This window comes from Erinaceus europaeus, chromosome 21 (assembly GCF_950295315.1).
Source record: "Erinaceus europaeus chromosome 21, mEriEur2.1, whole genome shotgun sequence".
NCBI classification, from domain to species: domain Eukaryota; kingdom Metazoa; phylum Chordata; class Mammalia; order Eulipotyphla; family Erinaceidae; genus Erinaceus; species Erinaceus europaeus.
Genome location: NC_080182.1, coordinates 18,834,197 through 18,856,426, shown reverse-complemented (window position 1 = coordinate 18,856,426; position 22,230 = coordinate 18,834,197). Strand labels below are relative to the sequence as shown.

Below are 22,230 nucleotides of genomic sequence, written 5' to 3'. Positions count from 1 at the left end.
AAAAAAAAAAAAAGAAAGAAAAGAAAAGCTAACTGTACACTGATGTAATTGAACTACTGGAACTCTAGTAAAAATGGGAATTCATTCAGCTATTGTGAGAGTATAGGGCAGACCAATATACCAGAAATATTCCATACAGAATTTAGGATCTTTCCTAGAACTTGGGTTTTATAAGATGGATAGCCATTGCTATTCTTTTCCTTCCAAGTCTCTAAATGTTTCTCTTCAGCTAACTAGAATTTCCGAGATTCAAAGGGAATAAGCCTGATCCCTTTTAGCTCTGCTGAAGATATTTCATACTTATGTTCACCATAAGAAATGGCAACGCTACCTTTTCTTTTTATCTTGATGACCGCAAGATAGAAAATAGTTTTAAAATTTTGTAACAATATACAATAAATTCTGAGTGCCTAAATTAATTAAGCAATTAAGAGAACAAAGTAGTAGTTGCACTTTTAACATTTTTTACTGCTCTTTAATATGCAAGACGGTGTTACAATGAAAAAACTTTATACAGTGAAATGCATCTACCATATACTAAGGAGGCAATCTGAATTTCAATATTGCAGCCATTACTTATAACATTTTATTACGGTAAATGCCAGTCCTTTAATTTTTCAGCAGAGAGGAAGTTCATCATCTCAGTTTAGAGTACTGTTACATTGCTGAAAATTTCTGGAATCTCTTTATGTTCCTTCCAATTAAAATAATTAGCCTATCAACAAATTTCTAAATTCTACATTTTGACAAAGGGTGCTGCTATTCATTTAAGTTTAGATAACATTGATTTAGAACATGATAAGTTACTGAGTATATATTGGTAGTGTGAGAACTACCAATATCATAATTTCAAAGATGATATATATTTTTATTGTGTGAAATAATCTGTCTTTCACATTTGCATTTTGTCCTAACTATTAGCAAACATTTATATTACATCCCATAGGTGACTTATGGTTAAAAAAATACAGCATTATGCAAAATAATTTTATATATTTCTGTATATTTACATTTGTCATGTACAGGACATATATATGTTAACTTTTTTGCTGTTAGTGTGAGCTCAAATGTCACAATCACTCCTTCATTAATTAAGATTAATTTAATTTTACATTAGATCGAGAGTCCTCATCATCATTCATGCTCTAACAATCCATTAACCAGTACATGTTATCTCAGTAATCAGCTAGATGAACTTTTATAAATAACATGTTATATTTTTATTAGATATTGTCATTTATACTATAAAATCGCCAATGTCATTAAAGAAAATGAGAAAGTGCATATGTGCATATTGGAAAAGGTCAACATAGTATTTATAAAGTTTACATGTGTCTTATCTATGTAAGTTTATTAAGAAAAATTTGAGATTATACTGATTACTGCAGCGTCAACCCGGCTTTGACCTAGCACGTTATGATTGGGCCCTCCTCAATCGCTATCGAACAGGCCATGGCCGGTGCGCCGCTATGTTCCATCGCTGGGGAGCCAGAGACGACCCGAACTGCCCCTGCGGCTACAGACAGACTATGACCCACAGAGTCAACGACTGCCACCTCTCCAGATTCAAAGGAGGTCTCAAAACTTTACATCAGGCTCAACCTGACGCTATAGACTGGCTATGGAAGAAGGGCAAACGCTAGAAGAAGAAGAACTATTTTGAACCAGTTGTCCATTTGCTACTCTCACATATTTTTTCTGTTAAGATTTAATGTGTTTTAAAAATACTATATTGAGAGTCAGGCAGTAGTGCAGTGGGTTAAGCGCATGTGCCTCAAGCAAGGACTGTTGTAAGGATCCCAGTTCGAGCCCCTGGCTCCCTATTTGCAGGGGAGTCGCTTTACAGGCGGTAAAGTAGTTCTGCATATGTCTATCATTCTCTCCCCCTCTCTGTCTTCCCCTTCTCTCTCCATTTCTCTCTGTCCTATCCAACAACAATGACATCAATAACAACGATATCAATAACGACAACAATAATAACTACAACAATAAAAAAGGGCAAAAAAGGGAATAAATACATGAAGAAATATTCTTAAAAAATACTATTTTGTACATATATTATATGACCTTAACATAATCTATCAAACTACTACTCTATAGAGACCATACTTTACAGGTTCATTCATTATTGATACTATTTACATTTTTCACACTTATAATTATTGCTATAATAGACCTCAGTCTGCATAATGGATTTTTTAAGAGGCATCTCAAAAAAAATTGATAATTTTCAGCAATTTCCAGAAAAATGAAAGTAATTCATATATGAACAATTAGGAGCTTTGCTAAAACTTCATTAGTCAAAACCTGGCTACAGAAATTTGTGAAAACTTAATTACAGTAAATAGAGCCTAGTTTGGGGGTTTTTGTTTGTTTGCTTGTATTTTTGTTAATAGTATTTATAATATATTTACCAATTTCTATTTCTTCATCTGTGCCTGTCTACTCTTGTTATTTATTTGCTATCAATATTCTGGGGTATAGCATATTTATTAAATAAAGTAACTGTTACCTATATTAGGGTTATCTTTTTGTATTTCAACTACTTTCTTTGATTCCACTCAAACAGTTGAATACACAAATATTTATGACAATGTCTTCAACCATTAGTAAACATTATTTTATTTCTTCTAATCTTAAAATATATATAATGTTAATTTTCCTTTATAGTTAATCAAGATTTTCCCATACACAGTTAGTTGTATATATTTATTATTAATTAATTAATTAATTAATTAATTTACTTTTACCAGAGTAATGATAAGCTCTGGCTTGTGGGGGGGGGGATCGTACCTGAGACTTTAGAACCTCAGGCATAAGATTGTCTCTGAATAACCATTATGCTACCTATCAGCATTGGCTTTATAATTTAATCTTTACTTTTAATTACTTCAATAATTTCAAAATATTGGTGGATGTCTATCCTTTCAGTTTACTTAAGATTATGTATTAAAGGAAATTTCTGCTCTGGAAAGACTGTTTTGCTTTATTTATGTGGATATTGCTTATTTTTAAGCTATTCTTAGTTCTCTTTCTGGATAACACATTAATTGCTGTGTTGGGTTTCCACTCCCTCATATATTTCAGTATCTCTCAATTCTTAAATTTTACCATTTTCTCCTGCATTCTGCTTCTTTAATTAGTTCAAGGCACTGCTTTCAGTGTCCTTGATGTAGACTGTGCAACAAATGACACCCACTATGGAATTTAGCTCTGCCAATGTACTCATTTTTCTTCATGCTACTTTTTGTTTGTTTTGCTTTGTTTTGTTTTCCTTTATACCATCTCCTTCATACTATTTCCCTCTGAGTTCACTTTTCTACTTAGCTTAATACACCTGTATTTGTCCCATAGGACTTTAGCTTGAACTTGTTCTCAGGTTGTTGCTTTCGTTTCTTTTTTAAAAAATAAGTTTTTAATTTTCTTCATTTATTGGATAGAGACAGCCAGGTATCGAGAAGAAGGGTGGGGAAGAGAGAGAAAGAGACAAAGAGACACCTGCAGCACTGCTTCACCAGTTGCAAAGCTTTCCCCCCTACAGGTGGAGACTGGGGACTCGAGCGCACATCCTTGAGTTTTGCAACCTGTGTGTGCTCAACCAGGTGCGCCACCAGCTGGCCCCTTCTTGTTTCTTTTTTAATAGTACATAGTTTCCAGTGAAGTTGCTCACAGATATGGTGAAACCTTAGTGTTGCCAGACAGACATTTAAAAAATGCACATTTTTAGAATTTTATTTAGATACTTTACTGTGTTACTTCCTGAAAGAAATTCTTTATTGAAAAACAAAAATAATTAAATAAAATTTCTCACCTCTGCAGCTGAATCTGATACTCAGCAGGAACTATTGTAATAAGAAATGCCAATATCTGGCAATATATTCCACGTTATATGGACTTATTTGTGTATTTTGTTTACAATTCTTATTGTAGATGCAAGAAAAGAAAAGAGGGTAAGGCAAGCTGGTTTTAGTTATATGAAATAAGTAATCAAATTGTATTCCTTAAAATAAAATTGGTAACAAGGCACAAGAAAAGTCATTACGTAATAATTAAGTGGTCAAGTCACCAGATGGTATAGCAACCCAAAACTACTTATGCACACACATATAATGAAGCACCTAAATATATTAAACAAATATAAGTATCTGGTGAGAGAAATAGACATAATATAAAATCAGTAAGGACTTACATTATCCCAGTTTCAGCAATGGATAATCATCCTGATAGAAAATCAATATGCATATACTGAACTGAGACAAACTGAATATAGAAAATTTTACTCAACAGCTGTGGAATTTAAACTAATCTCAAACTCATCAAACATTCTCTAGGGTGAGTCATATCATGGGTCACAAAATCAGTCTGAGCAAATGTAAGAGGACTGAAACCAGACCAAATAGCATTCTTAGCAACAAAGTCATGAAACTAGAAATCAATATCTGGGAAGAAAAAAAAAAACTAAAATCTTAGACATGTGTGGAAATTGAATAATATACTCTGAAAAGCAGTGAGTCAAAGGAGGGAGTAGAGTTTTGAAACAAACAGTAATTGAAACACAAGATACCAAAAATTATTGGTGCAGCAAAAAGAGTTAAAAAATAAAAGTTTAGAGCAATAAGACCCTACACTGAGAAAAAAGTAGGATTTCACATAAACCAACCTCAAGGAACTAGAAAAAAAGAAGATCAAAGGCCAACATTAAGGAAAGGAAGGGGAAATCATTTTATAACAGCAAAGAAAATCAAATAGCGATCTCAAGAACAATAGAAAGTATTGAGCTTATGTTCACACGTATCCATAAACTACTGCAAAATATATACCTGAAAGCAGAAGTACACTAGAGTTTGCAGTGAGTACCTCCCTAACACTTCCTCTCCACTATTCCAAGCTTTGGGTCCATGATTGCTCAACAATTTGTTTGGCTTTGTATGTTAACTCTCTTTTCAATCACCAGGTTCCAGATGCCATCAGGATGCTAGCCAGGCTTCCCTGGATTGAAGACTCCACCAATGTGTCCTGGAGCTCAGCTTCCCCAGAGACATACCCTACTAGGGAAAGAGAGAGGCAGACTGGGAGTATGGACCGACCAGTCAACGCCCATGTTCAGTGGGGAAGCAATTATAGAAGCCAGACCTTCTACCTTCTGCAACCCTCAATGACCCTGGGTCCATGCTCCCAGAGGGCTAGAGAATGGGAAAGCTATCATGGGAGGGGGTGGGATATGGAGATTGGGTGGTGGGAATTGTGTGGAGTTGTACCCCTCCTACCCTATGGTTTTGTTAATTAATCCTTTCTTAAATAAAAAAAATTAAAAAAAAAGTATCGGTTAAGTCAGAAGCTGTTTTTAATGATAACCAAAAATTGACAAAATTTTACTTAGACTAGAAAAAAGAAGATATTTAAAATTTAAATAAAAAATGGAAGAAGGTAAATCTGATACAACAGTCTAATAAAAGATCATATGAAACAAATATGAAAAAAATGTGTCAATAAACTTGGCTTGGTAGAAGTGGACATACTTTTAGAAACGTACTTTATCAAGACTGAATCCTGAAGAAACAGAAAATCTGAACAGGCTAGTAGTAGGTTAAGATCAGTAATTAAAAGCCTTCTTAAACTGAAATTTTCATGACCAGATGACTTCCCTGGTGAGGTCGATCAGAGTTTTAAAGAAATTTTATGACGTCTTCTCAAACTTGAAAAATCTTTAAGAAGTGACACAACACAACTAAGTTCATGATAACAATATCCTGATAATCATACCAATAAGTTTTAGAAATAAAGCAAATGTTAAGTCACTATCTGATGAACAGAGATGCAAACATTTTCAGCAAGATGCTAACAAATGAAAAGTATTACACACAGTGATACATGTTATTTATCACTGAGACTATAATGGTGCCATGTATAAATCATAAAATGCGATATGCCACATCTATGGAATAAAATATAAAAAAGCGGGAGTCGGGCTGTAGCGCAGCGGGTTAAGCGCAGGTGGCGCAGAGCACAAGGACCGGCATAAGGATCCCGGTTCGAACCCCGGCTCCCCACCTGCAGGGGAGTTGCTTCACAGGCGGTGAAGCAGGTCTGCAGGTGTCTATCTTTCTCTCCTCCTCTCTGTCTTCCCCTCCTCTCTCCATTTCTCTCTGTCCTATCCAACAACGATGACAACAACAATAATAACTACAACAATAAAACAACAAGGGCAACAAAAGGGAATAAATAAAATAAAAAATAAAAATAAATAAATAAATAAAATATAAAAAAGCACATGGTCAGCTCAGTGGATACAGAGAAAGCAGCTCCAAAATCTAACATCCTTTCATGATAATAACTTTAAATTTAGAATGAAAAGAACACACCTAGCTGGGGGGGTTGGGCAGTAGTGCAGCAGGTTAAGCGCACATGGTGCAAAGCACAAGGACTTGCTTAAGGATCCCGGTTCGAAGGCCCAGATCCCCACCTTCAGGAGGCTTGCTTCACAGGCAGTGAAGCAGGTGTGCAGGTATCTATCTTCCTCTCCCCCTCTCTGTCTTCCCCTCCCGTCTTGATTTCTCTCTGTCCTATCCAATAACAGTGGCATTAATAAAAACAACAGTAATAGCCACAACAACAATAAAACAACAAGGGCAACAACGACAACAACAAAAAAGAATACACCAAGCTGCCAAAGAGCTGGATAAGAGGGTTAAGCACAGGGCTGGGTAAGTAGGTAGGTCACAGGACTTGCATGACTGAATACTCAAAATGGATCCCTGGCAGTGAGTCTGAGTGGTATTCTAGTGGCACTCCTCATTCTCTAATTTGTTCATGTTTAACATAAAATGAATGAATCCTTCAAATCAAATAAATATAAGGAATATACCGCAGTGTAATTAAACTAACATATAACAACTGGCATCGTATCTGATGGTGAAAGGTTAAACATTCTTCCTTCAACATAAGCAAAAACACGAGGTTTGACATTCTGTAGAGACTCAACATAGTATCAGAAGCGATAACCAAATAAACTAGTCAAGAAAGAAGATGAAAGACATCCATGTAAAGAGTGATAAATAAAATGGTCATTACTTATATATAAGATTTATAGAAAATCCCAAATACTCTATTGGAAAAAAAAATATTTCAGCTAATGAATGACAGTTGCACAATATAAAAAGACACAGCTGCAAAATATAAAAGCAGTGTTCAGAAGTCACTTCACTTTCTATACACTAACAATTGATTACCTAAAAGTTAAATAAAACACTCTAGTTTATACTAATATGAAAAACAATGAACTACTTAAGAATTAATTTACCCAAAGAGATGAAAGATTTGTGGATCCTGAATACTAAGACACTGACAGAAGAAATTAAAAAAGCAACAAGTAGGCAGTTGGGTGGTAGCGCAGCGGTTAAGCACACCTGGCACGAGTGCAGGGACCAGCATAAGAATTCGGGTTCGAGTCCCCGGCTCCCCACCTGCAGGGAGTCACTTCACAGGCAGTGAAGCAGGTCTGCAGGTGTCTATCTTTCTCTCCCCCTCTCTGTCTTCTGCTCCTCTCTCGGTTTCTCTCTGTCCTATCCAACAACGATGACATCAATAACAACAACAATAGCAGCTACAATAACAATAAAAAAACAACAAGGGCAACAGAAGGGAAAGTATAAATAAATTAAGATATAAATAAATAAAATGCAACAAATAAATGTAAAGTTAGCCTGTATTCACAGATTAGTAAAACTAATTTTACTGAAGTATAACACCCAAAGGCATCAATAGAGCCAATGCAATCTCTATTAAAAATCCCATGATATTTTTTCACAGAAATAGCAAACAATCCACTGGGAAGACAGCATCGTGGTTATACAAAACACTTCTATGGGGGTAGATAGCATAGCATAATGGCTATGCAAAGAAACTCTCTTGTCTGAGGCTCCAAAGTCCCAGGCTCAGTCCCACCCGCACCACCTCTACCACTATACACCAGAGTTGAGCAATGGTCTGGAGAACAACAATAAAAATAAATAAAATAAAATAAAACAAACAAACAAAAAAACCACAAAATAAAAAGTCTCTGAATATTAAAAGCAATCTTGAAAAAGAAGGAGACAAAGCTACTATTATTACCCTTACTGATTTCAAACTCTACCTCAGCACTTCAGGAATTGTAGTACTGCAGTCATTCACTGTTGCAATACTTTTTTCCAGGAGGGCATTTAGGATGTCCATTATTATATATATATTACTTGAATTACATTGAGGTATATTCCTTATGTTTAGTTGATTTGAAAGATTCATTCATTTTATGTAAAACATGAACAAATTAGAGAATGAGAAGCATCACTAGAATACCACTCAGATTTACTGCCAGGGATCCATTCTGAATGAATAAATAAAATAACGTTAAGTCGAAATCTATTAAAAACATAAAGACTGCACCCTGAAACCATGAATCCCTTTGATGAAAATTTTAAAAAGTCTCCTGTACACTGGTCTAGGCAACTTTAATTTTTGCTATGACACCAATAACACAAATAACCAAAGAGAAATAAGTGATACTACATCAAACTAAAATATTCTAAATTTCAAAAGATTTAATCAGTAAATTGACATCATAACCTATGAAATGGAGTAGCTGGTGTTTGTGAACCATCTACCTAATGAAAAATCAGTGTCAAGAGAGCTAAACAACTAATGTAACTCAGTCGCAAAAAATAAAAATAATATTCCAGTCAATGAATAGGCAAAAGGAACTGCATCAACAGTTTCACCAGAAAAGACATACACATGACCAATAAATACATGAAACGATCATTGGCATGAGTAACTGTGAAGGAGACACAAATCGCAAATCGCTACAGCAATGAGCTATCACTTCACACCTGATAGTATGGCTATATGGTGAGGGCATGAAAAAATGGAGGAAAACTGGCTGTAGGATTGAAAAAGATAAGTTGATATAGTATGAAATTTCCTCAGGCCATCATTAAGATAATATATACAGTACATAAAGTGAACATTCCAATTTTTCTGATAATTGGCTTTTGGGCACCATGCAAAAATGATAAGCAGAAGAGAATTAAAACTGATTAGGAAGCTACCTTGCCCTTCACAGCTTCCCCAGCCTCTGCCACCTAGATACCACTTATTCTATGGCTTCCAAGGAGGTAGGGAGAGGGTGACATCCACAAACTACAAGGAAAGAAGAAGATATTTGTTATATTCCAAAGGACCTGTGGCTATACTAGTTTTTTTTTGTTTCTTTCCTTGTTTTTTTTTTTTTTTTTTTTCTGCCCTGAGCCTGAAATCTGTTATCCTAGCTATTGTCTGGGAAGATGATGTCATGGCTACAAAAAGGACCAGAAAACTGGATCAGGGAAGAGAGTAGCTCCCAAATATGGGAAAGGTGTATAAATATTGTTGACTGTAAAACCCATCGATTTGATGTGATCTGGTGCCCATATTCAGCTTAGGAGCCTATGTGACCTCTGCATCCCTCTAGATCCAAACTCATATTCTGTGGTCATCTGTAGGAACATTCCAAGCTGCCCCAATATCAGGACTCATCTTCCTCAGGTGTAGCAAAGAATATGTTGTCCAGCCTCCCTTCAGAGGATGGAAAATTCTCTACCATTGTTGATACAAGTTGAGGGCAAGGTCCCATGGGAGCCCACAATGGGGTCTCTCTTGTTGTTCCTGATAGAGATGACCAGTAACAATGGAGAGAGGGATTTATTCGAGGTCTAGACCCATCATGTCTGTTTGGGAATCTCAGGACTCCTCGAAAAGGGCCCCAGCTGATGGGGTGGCTTGACAGTGACTAAAGAGTCACTGTTAAAGTCTGCCAGTCTCTTGCCCTTATTCACCTTTTGTAATCCTTGCTTTGATAAGGATAGCTTGGGAGTGAGTGAGGGCAATATAATAGGAAATAGGTGAGGAGGGCAGCTTAGTTTAAGTAGACATTATTTCATTATGAACTTCATACTGACTCACTGTAGACTATTGTGTACTTTTGACTACTAGCTATCTACAGAATGGGACCCCCCCCAACTCTTTATCTGCACTACTCCAGCCTTTAGACTCATGATTAGTCAACAATTTGTTTGGCTTTATATGCTAACTGTCTTTTCAGCCACCAGGTTCCAGATGCTAGCATGATGTCAACCAGACTTCCCTGGACAGAAAACCCCACCAATGTGATCTGGAGCTTGCTTCCCCAGAGCCCTGCCCCACTAGGCAAAAAGAAAGGCAGGCTGGGAGTATGGACTGACCTGTCAACACCCATGTTCATTGGGGAAGCAATTACAGAAGCCGGACCTTCCACCTTCTGCATCCCACAATGACCTTGGGTCCATACTCCCAGAGTCTCAAAGAACGGGAAAGCTATCAAGGGAAAGGATGGGATATGGAGTTCTGGTGGTGGGAACTGTGTGGAGTTGTACCCCTCTTATCCTATGGTTTTTTCAGTGTTTCCTTTTTATAAATTAAAAAAAAGAAGAAGAGGAGATTTGAATAGTTTCTTCAGTTTTTCTCTTTTCCTCTTCATTTGAAAGAAAGGAGTCTGTGTGGAGGTGGAGGGTATATCGTGTAATGGTTATGAAAGAGACTCTCATGTCTGAGTCAAAGTCCCAGGTTCAATCTCCCACGCCACCATAAACCAGAACTGACCAGTGCTCTGGTAAAAATAAAAAATAAAATAATACTAATAATAAAAAAGAAAGAAGTCTGGGATTTTTACTCTGCAGCTTGATCAATGACAGTGTTCTAAGGACATTCCAAAAGAGTATATTGTCCTGTGATCTGAAATAGAAACCTGAATAGATAACATTTCAAGGAAAAACACCTATCTAATTTGACTAGATAGTTATGTAAACTTTTTAAAGACATAAGTGAGAGAACTAACACTTATCTATAAGTTTTGAATTTATATAGTATATTCCAAGTGGAAAGATGTGCTTTTCCTACAAAAATAAAACTTTACTAGGAGAAAGAACCAGCTCTCTCATATTTTATTTTTTTAATAGATTATTTATTCATTTACTGGATAGTGATAGAAATGGAAATGGGAGGGAGAGATAGAGAGGAAAAGACAAAGAGAGACACCTCCAGTATTGCTTCACCATTTGCAAAGCTTCCCCCCTTCAAGCCTTTGTACATTATAACACGTGTACTCAACAGTCCCTCCTATTATTTCATATAGAAGGATACTGATATTATAATTCTAGTCCTTTTCTTATCCATCTACTTACTTAGTACTCCTCATTGGGAGGTGAAATAAGGAACTTGACTGGTAAACTTGAGTGTAAGAACTCAGCAAGAATGCCAGAGTGACTTTTCTTGGAAACTATCTGCCAATAGGCTGTCCCATTCACTATCCTCCCATTAGGTCTGTGAGATAACAACCCCTTGTCTTTTTCTAGGGAGATCCATATACTTCTCCAGAGAATGCTGCAGCTGGATGAATACAGTCATATTTAACATTAAACATTAAAATTCTCAGTTTCTTCTAAAAAATATACTTTTTCTAATACAGTAATTTCTAGTAACATATTCTATTCTTTTCTCATTTAGGTATATATACTTTGTCTTTTTTAATGGGATCAAAATTTATATGGGACAATGTGATGCTTCTCATTAAACTCTTCAAACTATAATAGTGATGACCAACAAAATTATTTTTTTCCTTTCAACCTTAAGAACAATTATTTAAACCATGAATGAAGATTGATCATTATTAGACTGCTCAAATATATGACAAGAACTGTATGGCAAGGTTGACTGAAATCAACCTGGGGACACATTTCTTTCAGAAAGGCAGGAGGAAAGAGCTGATATTTCTCAAAATTGTAAAAAAAAAAAAAAAAAAGAGGAAGAAATTATTTAATTTATTATTATTATTATTATTATTATTATTATTTGACTCCAGGGTTATCACTGGGGATGGTACCTGCACTACAAATCTACAGCTCCTGGAGGCCATTTTTCTCATTTTGTTGCCCTTGTTATTATTATTGTTGTTGTTGTTGTTGTTGGAGAGGACAAAAATCAAGAGAGGAGGGGAAGACAGAGAGAGGGAGAGAAAGATTAAAAATCTGTAGACCTGCTACATCTCTTGTGAAGCGACCCCCCCCTGCAGGTGGGTAGCTGGGTACTTAAACCAGGATCCTTAAGCGGGTCCTTGTGCTTCACCTATGTGCACTTAACCCAGTGCGCTACTTCCCGGCCCCCTGAGGTAATATTTTTGACTGATCTCTGTATCTGTGAAATTATGGAATAGCAGGAAGTTAGAGCTCCTGTCAATTATTTGACATAAAAGGATAAAGTGGTGTCCTTCCAGGAGCCCCTTATGGCACCACAAGCTGATTATGTAAATCATTTGTTACAAGCTAAATATTTAACTTTAGAGAATTATGCTTCAAAAACTTTGTATAATTAACAAATAGGATTAATATCAACCCTGGCAGCTTCAATGTTGTTTTTTTTTTATCTCTACATTTAATATTAGGGTCAGAAAAAATAATTAAGACAAGGTGACAAAACCAATAGCATGCAGATTTATAGATACTTAACAAACATATAGAAGAAGATGAACTATCAGTATTTATTTAGTAGACAACTTAATTTTTGGTCTGTTTTCTTCTAATGACATTGAGTTTGCTAAAATATCCATCATAAGTAAACAGTCTTTGGTATTTGCTGGAGATACATACAATTTTACAAAATGAGATAGAGTAAGGATTTCATTGCATACCAATATGCATATACTAGAGCGATGTTCTGTCTTTCTCATTGAATAGATAAACTAACCTTCACAATAATCTTTCTTTGGGTCAGTTTTATACCTTCATTGTGTAGAATAATCTTGGCACACAGTAGATAGTTATCATAAGTATATTGATACACAAGGAGAACAAAAGAGATTCCTACCTAAATTGCTCATCATTGACCTCATCCTCCAGGGATTCAATCTGAGGTACAAACAAATGATAATCTTGAGGTGTCTCTGACCCTTTGGTCTCATTTCAAGAAAAAAAATAAAGGCTTTTGTATTATTCTTTGGATAACAGAATCCCCAGAATATGTGTTTATCATCATATTATGTATTCACTGGGTTTCCCACTTAATGTCATGAAGCAACATGCCCCTGGTCACCTACTTCAGTGGTCATTGAACAGTGCCTCTCTCTTTCCTATGTAAAAATCTTTGAGAAGTGTTCCCGTGTGATTAGTTTATCAGGAGGAATCTATGGCCCTCTAGTGTGTACAGAAAGTGCACATGGTATATATACATTTCTCTACATTTTTTCTTTTAATAATCTTCATTCTTTAATTATTTGTTAATCTTTGAAGAGCTCATTGGACTTTATTTTTATATTTATTTTCCCTTTTGTTGCCCTTTTTATTGTTGTTGCAGTTATTGTTGTTGTTGGATAGGACAGAGAGAAATGGAGAGAGGAGGGGGAGACAGAGAAGGGGAGAGAAAGATAGACACCTGCAGACCTGCTTCACCATCTGTGAAGCGACTCCCTTGCAGGTGGGGAGCTGGGCACTCGAACCGGGATCCTGACGCCCGTCCTTGGTGCTTTACACCATGTGCGCTTAACTCGCTACGCTACTGCCCAACTCCCAATGGACTTTATTTTTTAATCTTTATTTATCATTGGATAGAGACACAGAGAAATTGAGAGGGTAGGGGAGACAGAAAGGGAAAGAGACAGAGAGACACCTGCAACCCTGCTTTACCACTCATAAAGCTTTCCCCCTGCAGGTGGGGACAAGGGGCTTGAACCTGGGTCCTTGTGCACTGTAGTGTTTGCAATTAGCCAGGTATGCCACCATCTGGCCCCAGTGGACTTTATTTTTATCCTACTTTTACCCCCAGTTCCACCTGTTCAAAGACAGACGTTTCAATGTTCTTCCTTGTTGATCTTTAATAACACACCTTCTTCTCTTCAAGGCTGAACTTTGCCATTCTCTGGTTTTGAGTAACTACTCAGATATATTCCATTCTATAATTGTGTCACTGGAAGAATGGTATAGAAATGGAAAATGCTATCTATAACCTTTTGTGGCTGGCATTGTTTTTATTGTTTTTATATATTTGGCAGTTCTCTAAAAATTAATCCAGGTTGCTACACTATTAGTTTGTTCACATTTATTGTTGTGTATTACTCCATGATGTAACAGTACCACAAAGCGCTTAACCACCAGTCACATTTTATGTGCCCACAGAGGCATACATTAAAATATTTTATTCTATTTTATTTCAATGAGACAGATACAGAAGGAAAGAGAGACAGACAGACAGATAGATAGGAAGAATAGACAGATTATAGTGGTGCTGGGGAATTGAACCTGGGACTGACCAGCATCAGGCATGAAAGTATTTTGCATAATCATTCTGCTCTCTTTCCACCCCTCAGAGGTATAGTTTTTGGTCAGTACCTTTCTTTGAATTATTGAGATTGCTAATAATAGTAATAGTCAACATTCCTCATCTGGGAGATGGCCAAAAACAAAAATTTCAGAATAAAATTTTATTCCATCTTGATTCTTTAACTCCGAAAACAATATCAGACACTTAGAAAGCAATAAAAATGTTTGTCAATTGACACTATTTACATGTTTCAAGTAACTATTTTGTGTAAAAATAATTAAATCCTTTGCCATTAGTGTATAAGGAAGCTTTCGAACAAATAAGAACACAATTCTTAACACTCATCTGTTGAAGTGTTATAACCTAAAATTTATGAAAACTGCATTTTATTAATCCCAACAGTGGTCTTATAACTTAAGTGTGTGTGTGTGTGTGTGTGTGTGTGTGTAAAACCAATAATTTTATATGATTTCATAGAGATTCCAATACCTTAACCTGGTCACACATTCAGTAGTATCAGTCAGGATCTAAGACCAAATATTTCTTCCTGCAAATGTTTGCTTTCAGTATTCTGTAACTATAAAATATTCTAAATCTTCTTCTTAATAGGAGTATATATTTTTATCCATAAAAATCTTTTCAAGGGAGTCAGGCGGTAACGCAACAGGTTAAGTGCAGATAGCGTAAAGCGCAAGAACTATTGTAAGGATCCTGGTTCCAGCCCCCGGTTCCCCACCTGCAGGGGAGTCACTTCACAGGCAGTGAAGCAGGTCTGCAGGTGTCTGTCTTTCTCTCTCCCTCTCTGTCTCCCCTCCTCTCTCCATTTCTCTCTGTCCTATCCAACAACAACAGCATCAAAATCAACAATAATAACTACAACAATAAAAAAATAAGGGCATCAAGAGTAAATGAATAAATACATATTTTTAAAAAATCCTTTAGAGACATAACCCCAAGTACACAGAAAATGTTACTCTGTGCTTATGTCTTAATATTATTAACCGATTCCTACTAGCTGGATGATTCATTACACAATTACTCTTAGTTGTAGCTGGATGATTTATTATATAATTACTCTTAGTTGACACTCAGGGTTTTTTTCTTTTCTTCTTTTTAGAGAGGAGAGAGAGAGAGAGAGAGTCCACAGCACTGAAGCCATCTTCTTCTTCTAGCGTTTGCCCTTCTTCTGTAGCCAGTCAACAGCGTCAGGTTGAAAGCTGTCAGGAGCTGCTTGTTGCTGGCTTTGAAAGTGACTGGGATCCATGTGGATTCAGTCGGCTAGGAAGGATCGTCAGTTTCCCCAATCAATGAGGTGGAAATCAGATTTGATCCTGGGTTACACACAGCAAAGCAGCACACTACTCAAGTGAGATATTTTTTCTGGCCCTCAATTGAATTTTCTCATTATGCAAACACTGGGAAAAGTTAGATAAATACAAGGATTTGCTTGGAGTGTTTCTTGCTAACTCCAGGTTGCTATTGGGGACACAAGTCATTTGTGGGTTTATTTTTTTTATTTTAAAGCCCCAGAAATCATTAAAATGTGGCATCGCAACCGGCATAGTAGGATATTGATAAGAACAAGGATGTAGGAGGAGATTCAGTAGATACTTAAATGGCCAAAAATATAGTGCAAGTTTCACATACCCTGCAGACTGCAGGTTTATATGATAATAAATAATAGTTATCACCAGGACAAAGGAAAAATGCCATGAAATCCAATAGCTCAGTGAGAAATCTACTAAAGTAGGTGGTCAAGCTTGTTCCATTTCATTGTCAAAGGGAGGCTATTTATTTGCCGCTGGGCAGTTAAATTACAGAGTCATTTACTGCTGAATGCTTTCCAGTAGGCAGATGTGGATCTAAAGCACTGGCCTTTAAATTCAAAGTTGGTGAGAAAAGGGGGAATACGAGTTTACTCCCCAGACAGCATAATAGAAAAGGCAGTGATCTTTAAACAATTCCAGAAGTAAAAAAATAACAGCTTGTCAATGTTTCCCTTGACTCCTCGTGTGTGTGTGTGTGTGTGTGTGTGTGTGTGTGTGTGTGTGTGTGTGTGTGTGTGTGTGTAAGAAAAGATAGGGAGAAAGATGTTCTCACCATAATAGAATGCCTAGAAATAGAGCAAAACATTCAGAATGGCACCTCAGTAATTACAAGATAATTGTGAACTTTATTCTTCTGTTGTTTACATTGAAAGTGGCTCTAGACATGTTCTTAGAACATCTGAAACAATGAAAATTATATTGGTCTGGGAGGTGGCACAGTGGATAAAGTGTTGGACTCTCACACATGAATCCTGAGTTCAATCACCAGCAGCACATATACCAGAGTGATGATCTGGTTATTTTTCTCTCTCCTCCTATCCTTCTCATTAATAAATATAAAAAGTTAAAAAAAAAAGAAAATTGTGTGGGGGCCGAGGAGTAGCTCACTGGTTAAATGCACATAGCACCATGCACAAGGACCTGTGCAAGGATTGTGGCTTGAGCACCTGGCTACTGTTAGGGGGGTCGCATCACAAGTGGTGAAGCAGGTCTACAGGGGTTTATATTTCTCTCCCCCTTTCTCTCTTCCCCTCCTGTCTCAATTTATCTCTGTTCTATCCTGTTTTTTAAAAATAGCAAAAATATCCTTCAGGAGCAGTGGATTTGTGGTGCTGGCATTGAGCCCCAGAGATAACCCTGAAGCTGGAGTCAAAAATAGAAAGAAAGAAAATTGCGCACACAGCATTCATTGATTCTAAATTGCTGCAAACTAGCAATTTCTATAGTAGTATATCAGTGGATACCATCAAAAATATTCCAATGCAATTTTTCTTAAGCATTTATATCCATTCTTATCAATATGTGTTGTGTTTCTTCTTAAAATGGTTTTAGGTTTCACACATACCTTACAACTGTATCACATGTTCCTGGGGTATAAGAATTTGCTACTTCACTTATCATTGACTCTTTGCCAAGTAATCTTTAAGCTAAGACATGTATGTAATTTACTTATTAATTACAAATATTAGCTTCATCAATCTTAGTTCATGACCAAATTTACAGCTTCCAGGCATAATCCTGATAAGAAACGCATTACACAGCTAAAATATTCAAATACTAATTTCTGCTACCTTGGAAAACAATTAATACATCATAACAGCCAGTGAGTCCATGAAAATAATCTATACGGAAAGTGACCCACAACAAAAGGTTAACAGATACAGATCCAAGTGGTATCAGCTTTCTAGAAGGCATTTGATGATGAAGAAAACCAAATAAATATTCCACCTCTTGGCATCCGAGAAACTGGAAAATGTTACCAGAGGAATGTTAGGAATAAAAACAAAATTCAAATGATTAAAAATCTGATGACTTTGTCATAATAGAGGTCAACTTAATTGCAGGAATAATCAAAGAAATGCTTATATATGCATATGGCACAAATGAAAAGATCAGCATGTTAAGATCTACTGGCTCTTTTATTCAGCTTTTGAGAACTCACATTCAGCAGCAGTAACCAAAAAAAAAAAAAAAGGAAGTTTTTCATTAAGCTGCCTGTGTAGAAATCCAAATCAACCTGACTTTAAAGTAAATATGTACCAAATATCCACATGCTATAAATGATTTTTAACTTTTCATCTGGCGATAATCTCAGAATTACAGAAAGTTGAAAACATAGCATACATTTTCCACCCACTTTCCCGTAAGGCTACATACCCCATAATTATAGCACAATATCAACACCAAGAAATTTATAATGATACATCATATTCATATATATATATATATATATATATATATAATTCTATGTCATTTTTTACATGTTCAGATTGTTCTACATACAATTTTAATTAGAATAAAAACCTATTATAATAATTTATTCTATTTATTTCACTGAATATAGAAATGAAATATAATTTCAGATAGTTCCAGGGCACTTGTTCTATCTACAGTTAGTGAGTATTGAAAATTATTAATATGTACAAAATTATAATCTAGGAAAACTCTAATTAAAATGGCCAAAAGGAATATTCTCGCAATACAGACAAGATACATTTTGCGTAAACTCTTTTTTTCTGCACAGATCAGAAAACTTCATCATCCAAAGATTAGCTCATCTCTATATGACAACAAGCAAATATTTAGCAGACAGTTTATAAAAGATAACTTGCTGAGACTCTACTACTTCCAAACAGTTAACAATACAAGGTCTATCAGTGCAAATTCTAGACATACAGATACACCCCCCCACCACACACACACACACACGCACACACACACACACACACACACACACACACACACACACACACTTTGTTTCTCAGGAAAAACAAGACACTTCACAAGTGTCCTCAAAGCACGTCTAAGATTACTGTAGCAGCACACAAGAGCACATCGATCAATACAGAAAAATAATAATAAAATACAATCACCAGATTCTAAAGCCAGGTACTTTGAAAGTTTTTGCTTTCCCTAAAAAGAGAATATAATCAAACTGTTGTAGACTACCATTCTAATTTAATTCATGACAACAGAGGAATATATGATGATTAAAGAAAACAATTCTAAATACCAGTCTTACCTTGGCCATCTGTGCCTGCACACCATTTGCTTTGAGAGATGCTACTGCTTTTTGGGCAGCTGCAGGACTGTCAAAATCTACAAAACCATAACCTGTAGAAACATAAAACCGCCTGTTAGTGTTCAACATAGGACCAACTCCATTATAAAGATGAAATTCATTTTTCTGGTCTGACTTGCATTCAAGACCTTAGCTGGACATACGGCTCTCATAAGGTATCAGGAAAGATACTACTGCAATGTTTCTAAATACAAAAATAGTAACTTTCTAGGTTTTTTTTTTTTTTGCAGATATGGTATGCAGACAGAAATCCAGTCTCTACTTCTTATGCACTATCCAACTAACAACTTTATCATATTTTAAATCAGCAAGTTGACTTGTGGATATATGGATTACATTATTTTCTTTGAATTATTGCTCTGTAATAGCTCTCCTTATTTTCTTCATATTTAATGGAAGTTAATGGTTTATGGTACAGTTGTTGGCACACAGGTATAATTTCTCATCCCACCAAGATAGGTGTCTACAAAGCACTCTCAGCCCCAAAGTAGGTCCATCACTGTGTACTAGGACCTGAAAGCCACCTTCCTCCCACACCAGCTCCTTTTCTCCCTGCCCCACCCCCAATTTTCTTTGCTGGAATACAGCAACAGTTCAAATTTTATTTTGTGTTTCCCCTTTCTGTCCTTGTTTCTAAAGTTCTAACTATGAGCAAAATCATGCCATATTCACCTTTTATTTCTGGCTTATTACACATAACATAATTCCTTCTAGTTCCACCCAATATGAGGGGAAGAAGTTAGTTTTATTACTCTAATAGCTGAGTAGTATTTTAATACATAATAGCCTCAACTTGGAAGCAAACTACATATCCAACTACAGATGAGTGGCTAAGAAAGTTGAGGTGTTTTATCTTTCTCCTTTTGTTTCTCTTTATATCTGAAAAAGTTGGCTTTGGGATGTTGATGCCTCAGAGATAACAAAATGATGAAACAAACAAAGAAAACTCACATAGTATTTGCATAAGGTTATAATATAATCACAACAGTATTTAGCAAATGGCAGGTGGCAGGCATTTAATTAGCATATGCTGAGTAGACTAGGTGAACAAAGGTTATGAATAAAATTTAGAATTTGAAAGTACCTCCAATTGATTCCCAAATCTTTGTTAATTCATTAAAAGATCCTGTCTCTATCAATTGTATCATTGTTTAATCTTTATTTTATCTTTAATAGGGCAAAGATAAATTGAAAGGGGAGGGGAAGGTAGACAGATAGAGAGAGAGAGAGAGAGACCGACCTGTAGCACTGCTTCATTGCTTGTGAAGCTTCTCAGCTGTTATTGGGGACCAGATGGTTGAACTGGATCCTTACACATACTAACTTGTGTGCTCAACCAGGTATGCTACCACCATCCCAATCAATGATACAGTACACTACATTGTTAAACATGTGAGAAAGAGTAGTTAAATAAATATTCAAACATTATTATTTTTTCCTCCAGGATTCTTACTGTGGCTCAGTGTGAGCACTACAAATCCACTGCTTCTGGAGGCCATAGCCCCCCCCCATTTTATTGGATAGGATAGAGTAAATCTGAGAGAGGAAGGGGAGATAAAGAGGGTGAGAGGAAGATAGACACCTGAATATCTGCTTCACCACTTGTAAAGTGTCCCCCCTGCAGGTGGGGAGCCATGGGCTCCTACCCAGATCCTGTGTGTGGGTGCTTGTGCTTAGTACTATGTATGTTTATCTGGGGGTGCCACCACCCCACTCCCTATTCAAACTTATTTTAAAAATAAGAAACAAAGATTCACAGCCAGGGAGGAGGCTCAGTTTTATAAGACAAGACTCATAAGTATCTATCCCTAGTACCTCATATGCTGTAGTGATGGTCTGATTGCTCTTTCTAGTAAGTAAATGATTCCTTAATAAAAAGAAGGTGTGGCTATGGAGTAGGAGCTATTTTAGATCACTCTCCTGATAAACTAGAAAACAAAAGATAAATCACCTGAAAACTCAACAAAATACATTCACAATCTCTGCAGAAATAAATTCACTAAGCCACAGCCACCAACTTGTGGATGCTAGTACAATTTCATCCTAAACTCCCTGGGCAGATGACCTTGCCAATGTGTCCAGGAACCTCACACTTCCAGAGTCCTACTCCACCAGGGAAAGATAGAAACAGGCTGGGAGTATGGATTCACCTGCCAGTGTCCATTTCCAGCAGAGAAGCAACTATAGATCTTTCACCTTCTTCACTCCATAAATATTTTGGTCTATACTTCCATAAAGGGAAAATATTAGGGGAAAATGACTAGAGGGCTTTAAACTTCAATTCCAGAGAGGAAAGAAAAAAGGGGGGGAGTAAAAGGGGAGAAACTCAGAAGTATTAGATCTGAATTATCAAGAAAAGGCAGGATCATAGGGGAAAAAAGCAAATTTATACACACACACACACACATACACACACACAAACATAAATAGTCAACTCATATCTGTGATCTTGGGAGAACTAATGCAGTTTCCAATGGAGATAATAAAGATACAAAACTCTGGTGGTGGGAAAAATGTGGAATTGTACCCCTATTATCTTATAATTTTGTAAGTCAATAATAAATCACTAATAAAAAAAAGATAAAAGCAATAAAGTGCCATTTCACTTATTTGTTAACTGAGTGCTACTTGGCTGTGCCCTGGTAGCCTGTTCCTTTGATTGTATGCCAGTGGGGGCAAGTACATAGGAAAGGGGATTTGATGGCACACCACATCTGGACAAAGTTTCACCTCATGTTTTACCTTACCCTTGTGTATCCAGTTCCACCTATAAGTGACATCATTGGTCAAGGACATGGGGGTGGGCCGAGAGGGTATTGGGGGAACCCAAAGCACAGTCATGGAAAGATCTAGGATGGTGGTGGGATTGGTGTGCAGACAATTAACACAACGATACAAAGAAGGGCGAAGAAATGGGGATTTTACATGCCTACAGACAGTTGATACTAGTTTGATACTAGTTCAGGGCTTACCCTAAAAATAATGTCAGCTGTCAAGAATTTTTGGATTCAAAGGAGAATTGCTCAAGAATGAATATGTGAGCAGTTTTGCTATACACATCTCAAAAAGCCATCTTGCATACTCCTTCCTTTTGCTCTCATCTGTCAGGCAGGGATGTGTTCTGTGCTCATACTTATCACATGTAGACGTTTTGAAGTGAGCTACAGAGGCAGCCCTATTTAATCATGTGCTGGGACACTGCCCCCACCCCCTTTCAATGCCAATAACCAAAGAAGAGTG

General features: G+C 36.5%; 1 protein-coding gene across 19 annotated transcripts in view; it reads right to left on the bottom strand.

The window, feature by feature from the left end:
• The window catches only part of RBMS3 (RNA binding motif single stranded interacting protein 3), a 1,638,617-nt gene that overhangs the window by 453,431 nt on the left and 1,162,956 nt on the right, over positions 1 to 22,230 (bottom strand). For all 19 annotated transcript variants that reach the window (XM_060180467.1, XM_060180472.1, XM_060180474.1 and 16 more), the window contains one exon: positions 18,931 to 19,022. In XM_060180467.1, the coding sequence (XP_060036450.1) occupies positions 18,931 to 19,022 (92 nt within the window). The remainder of the gene's footprint in view (positions 1 to 18,930; positions 19,023 to 22,230) is intronic.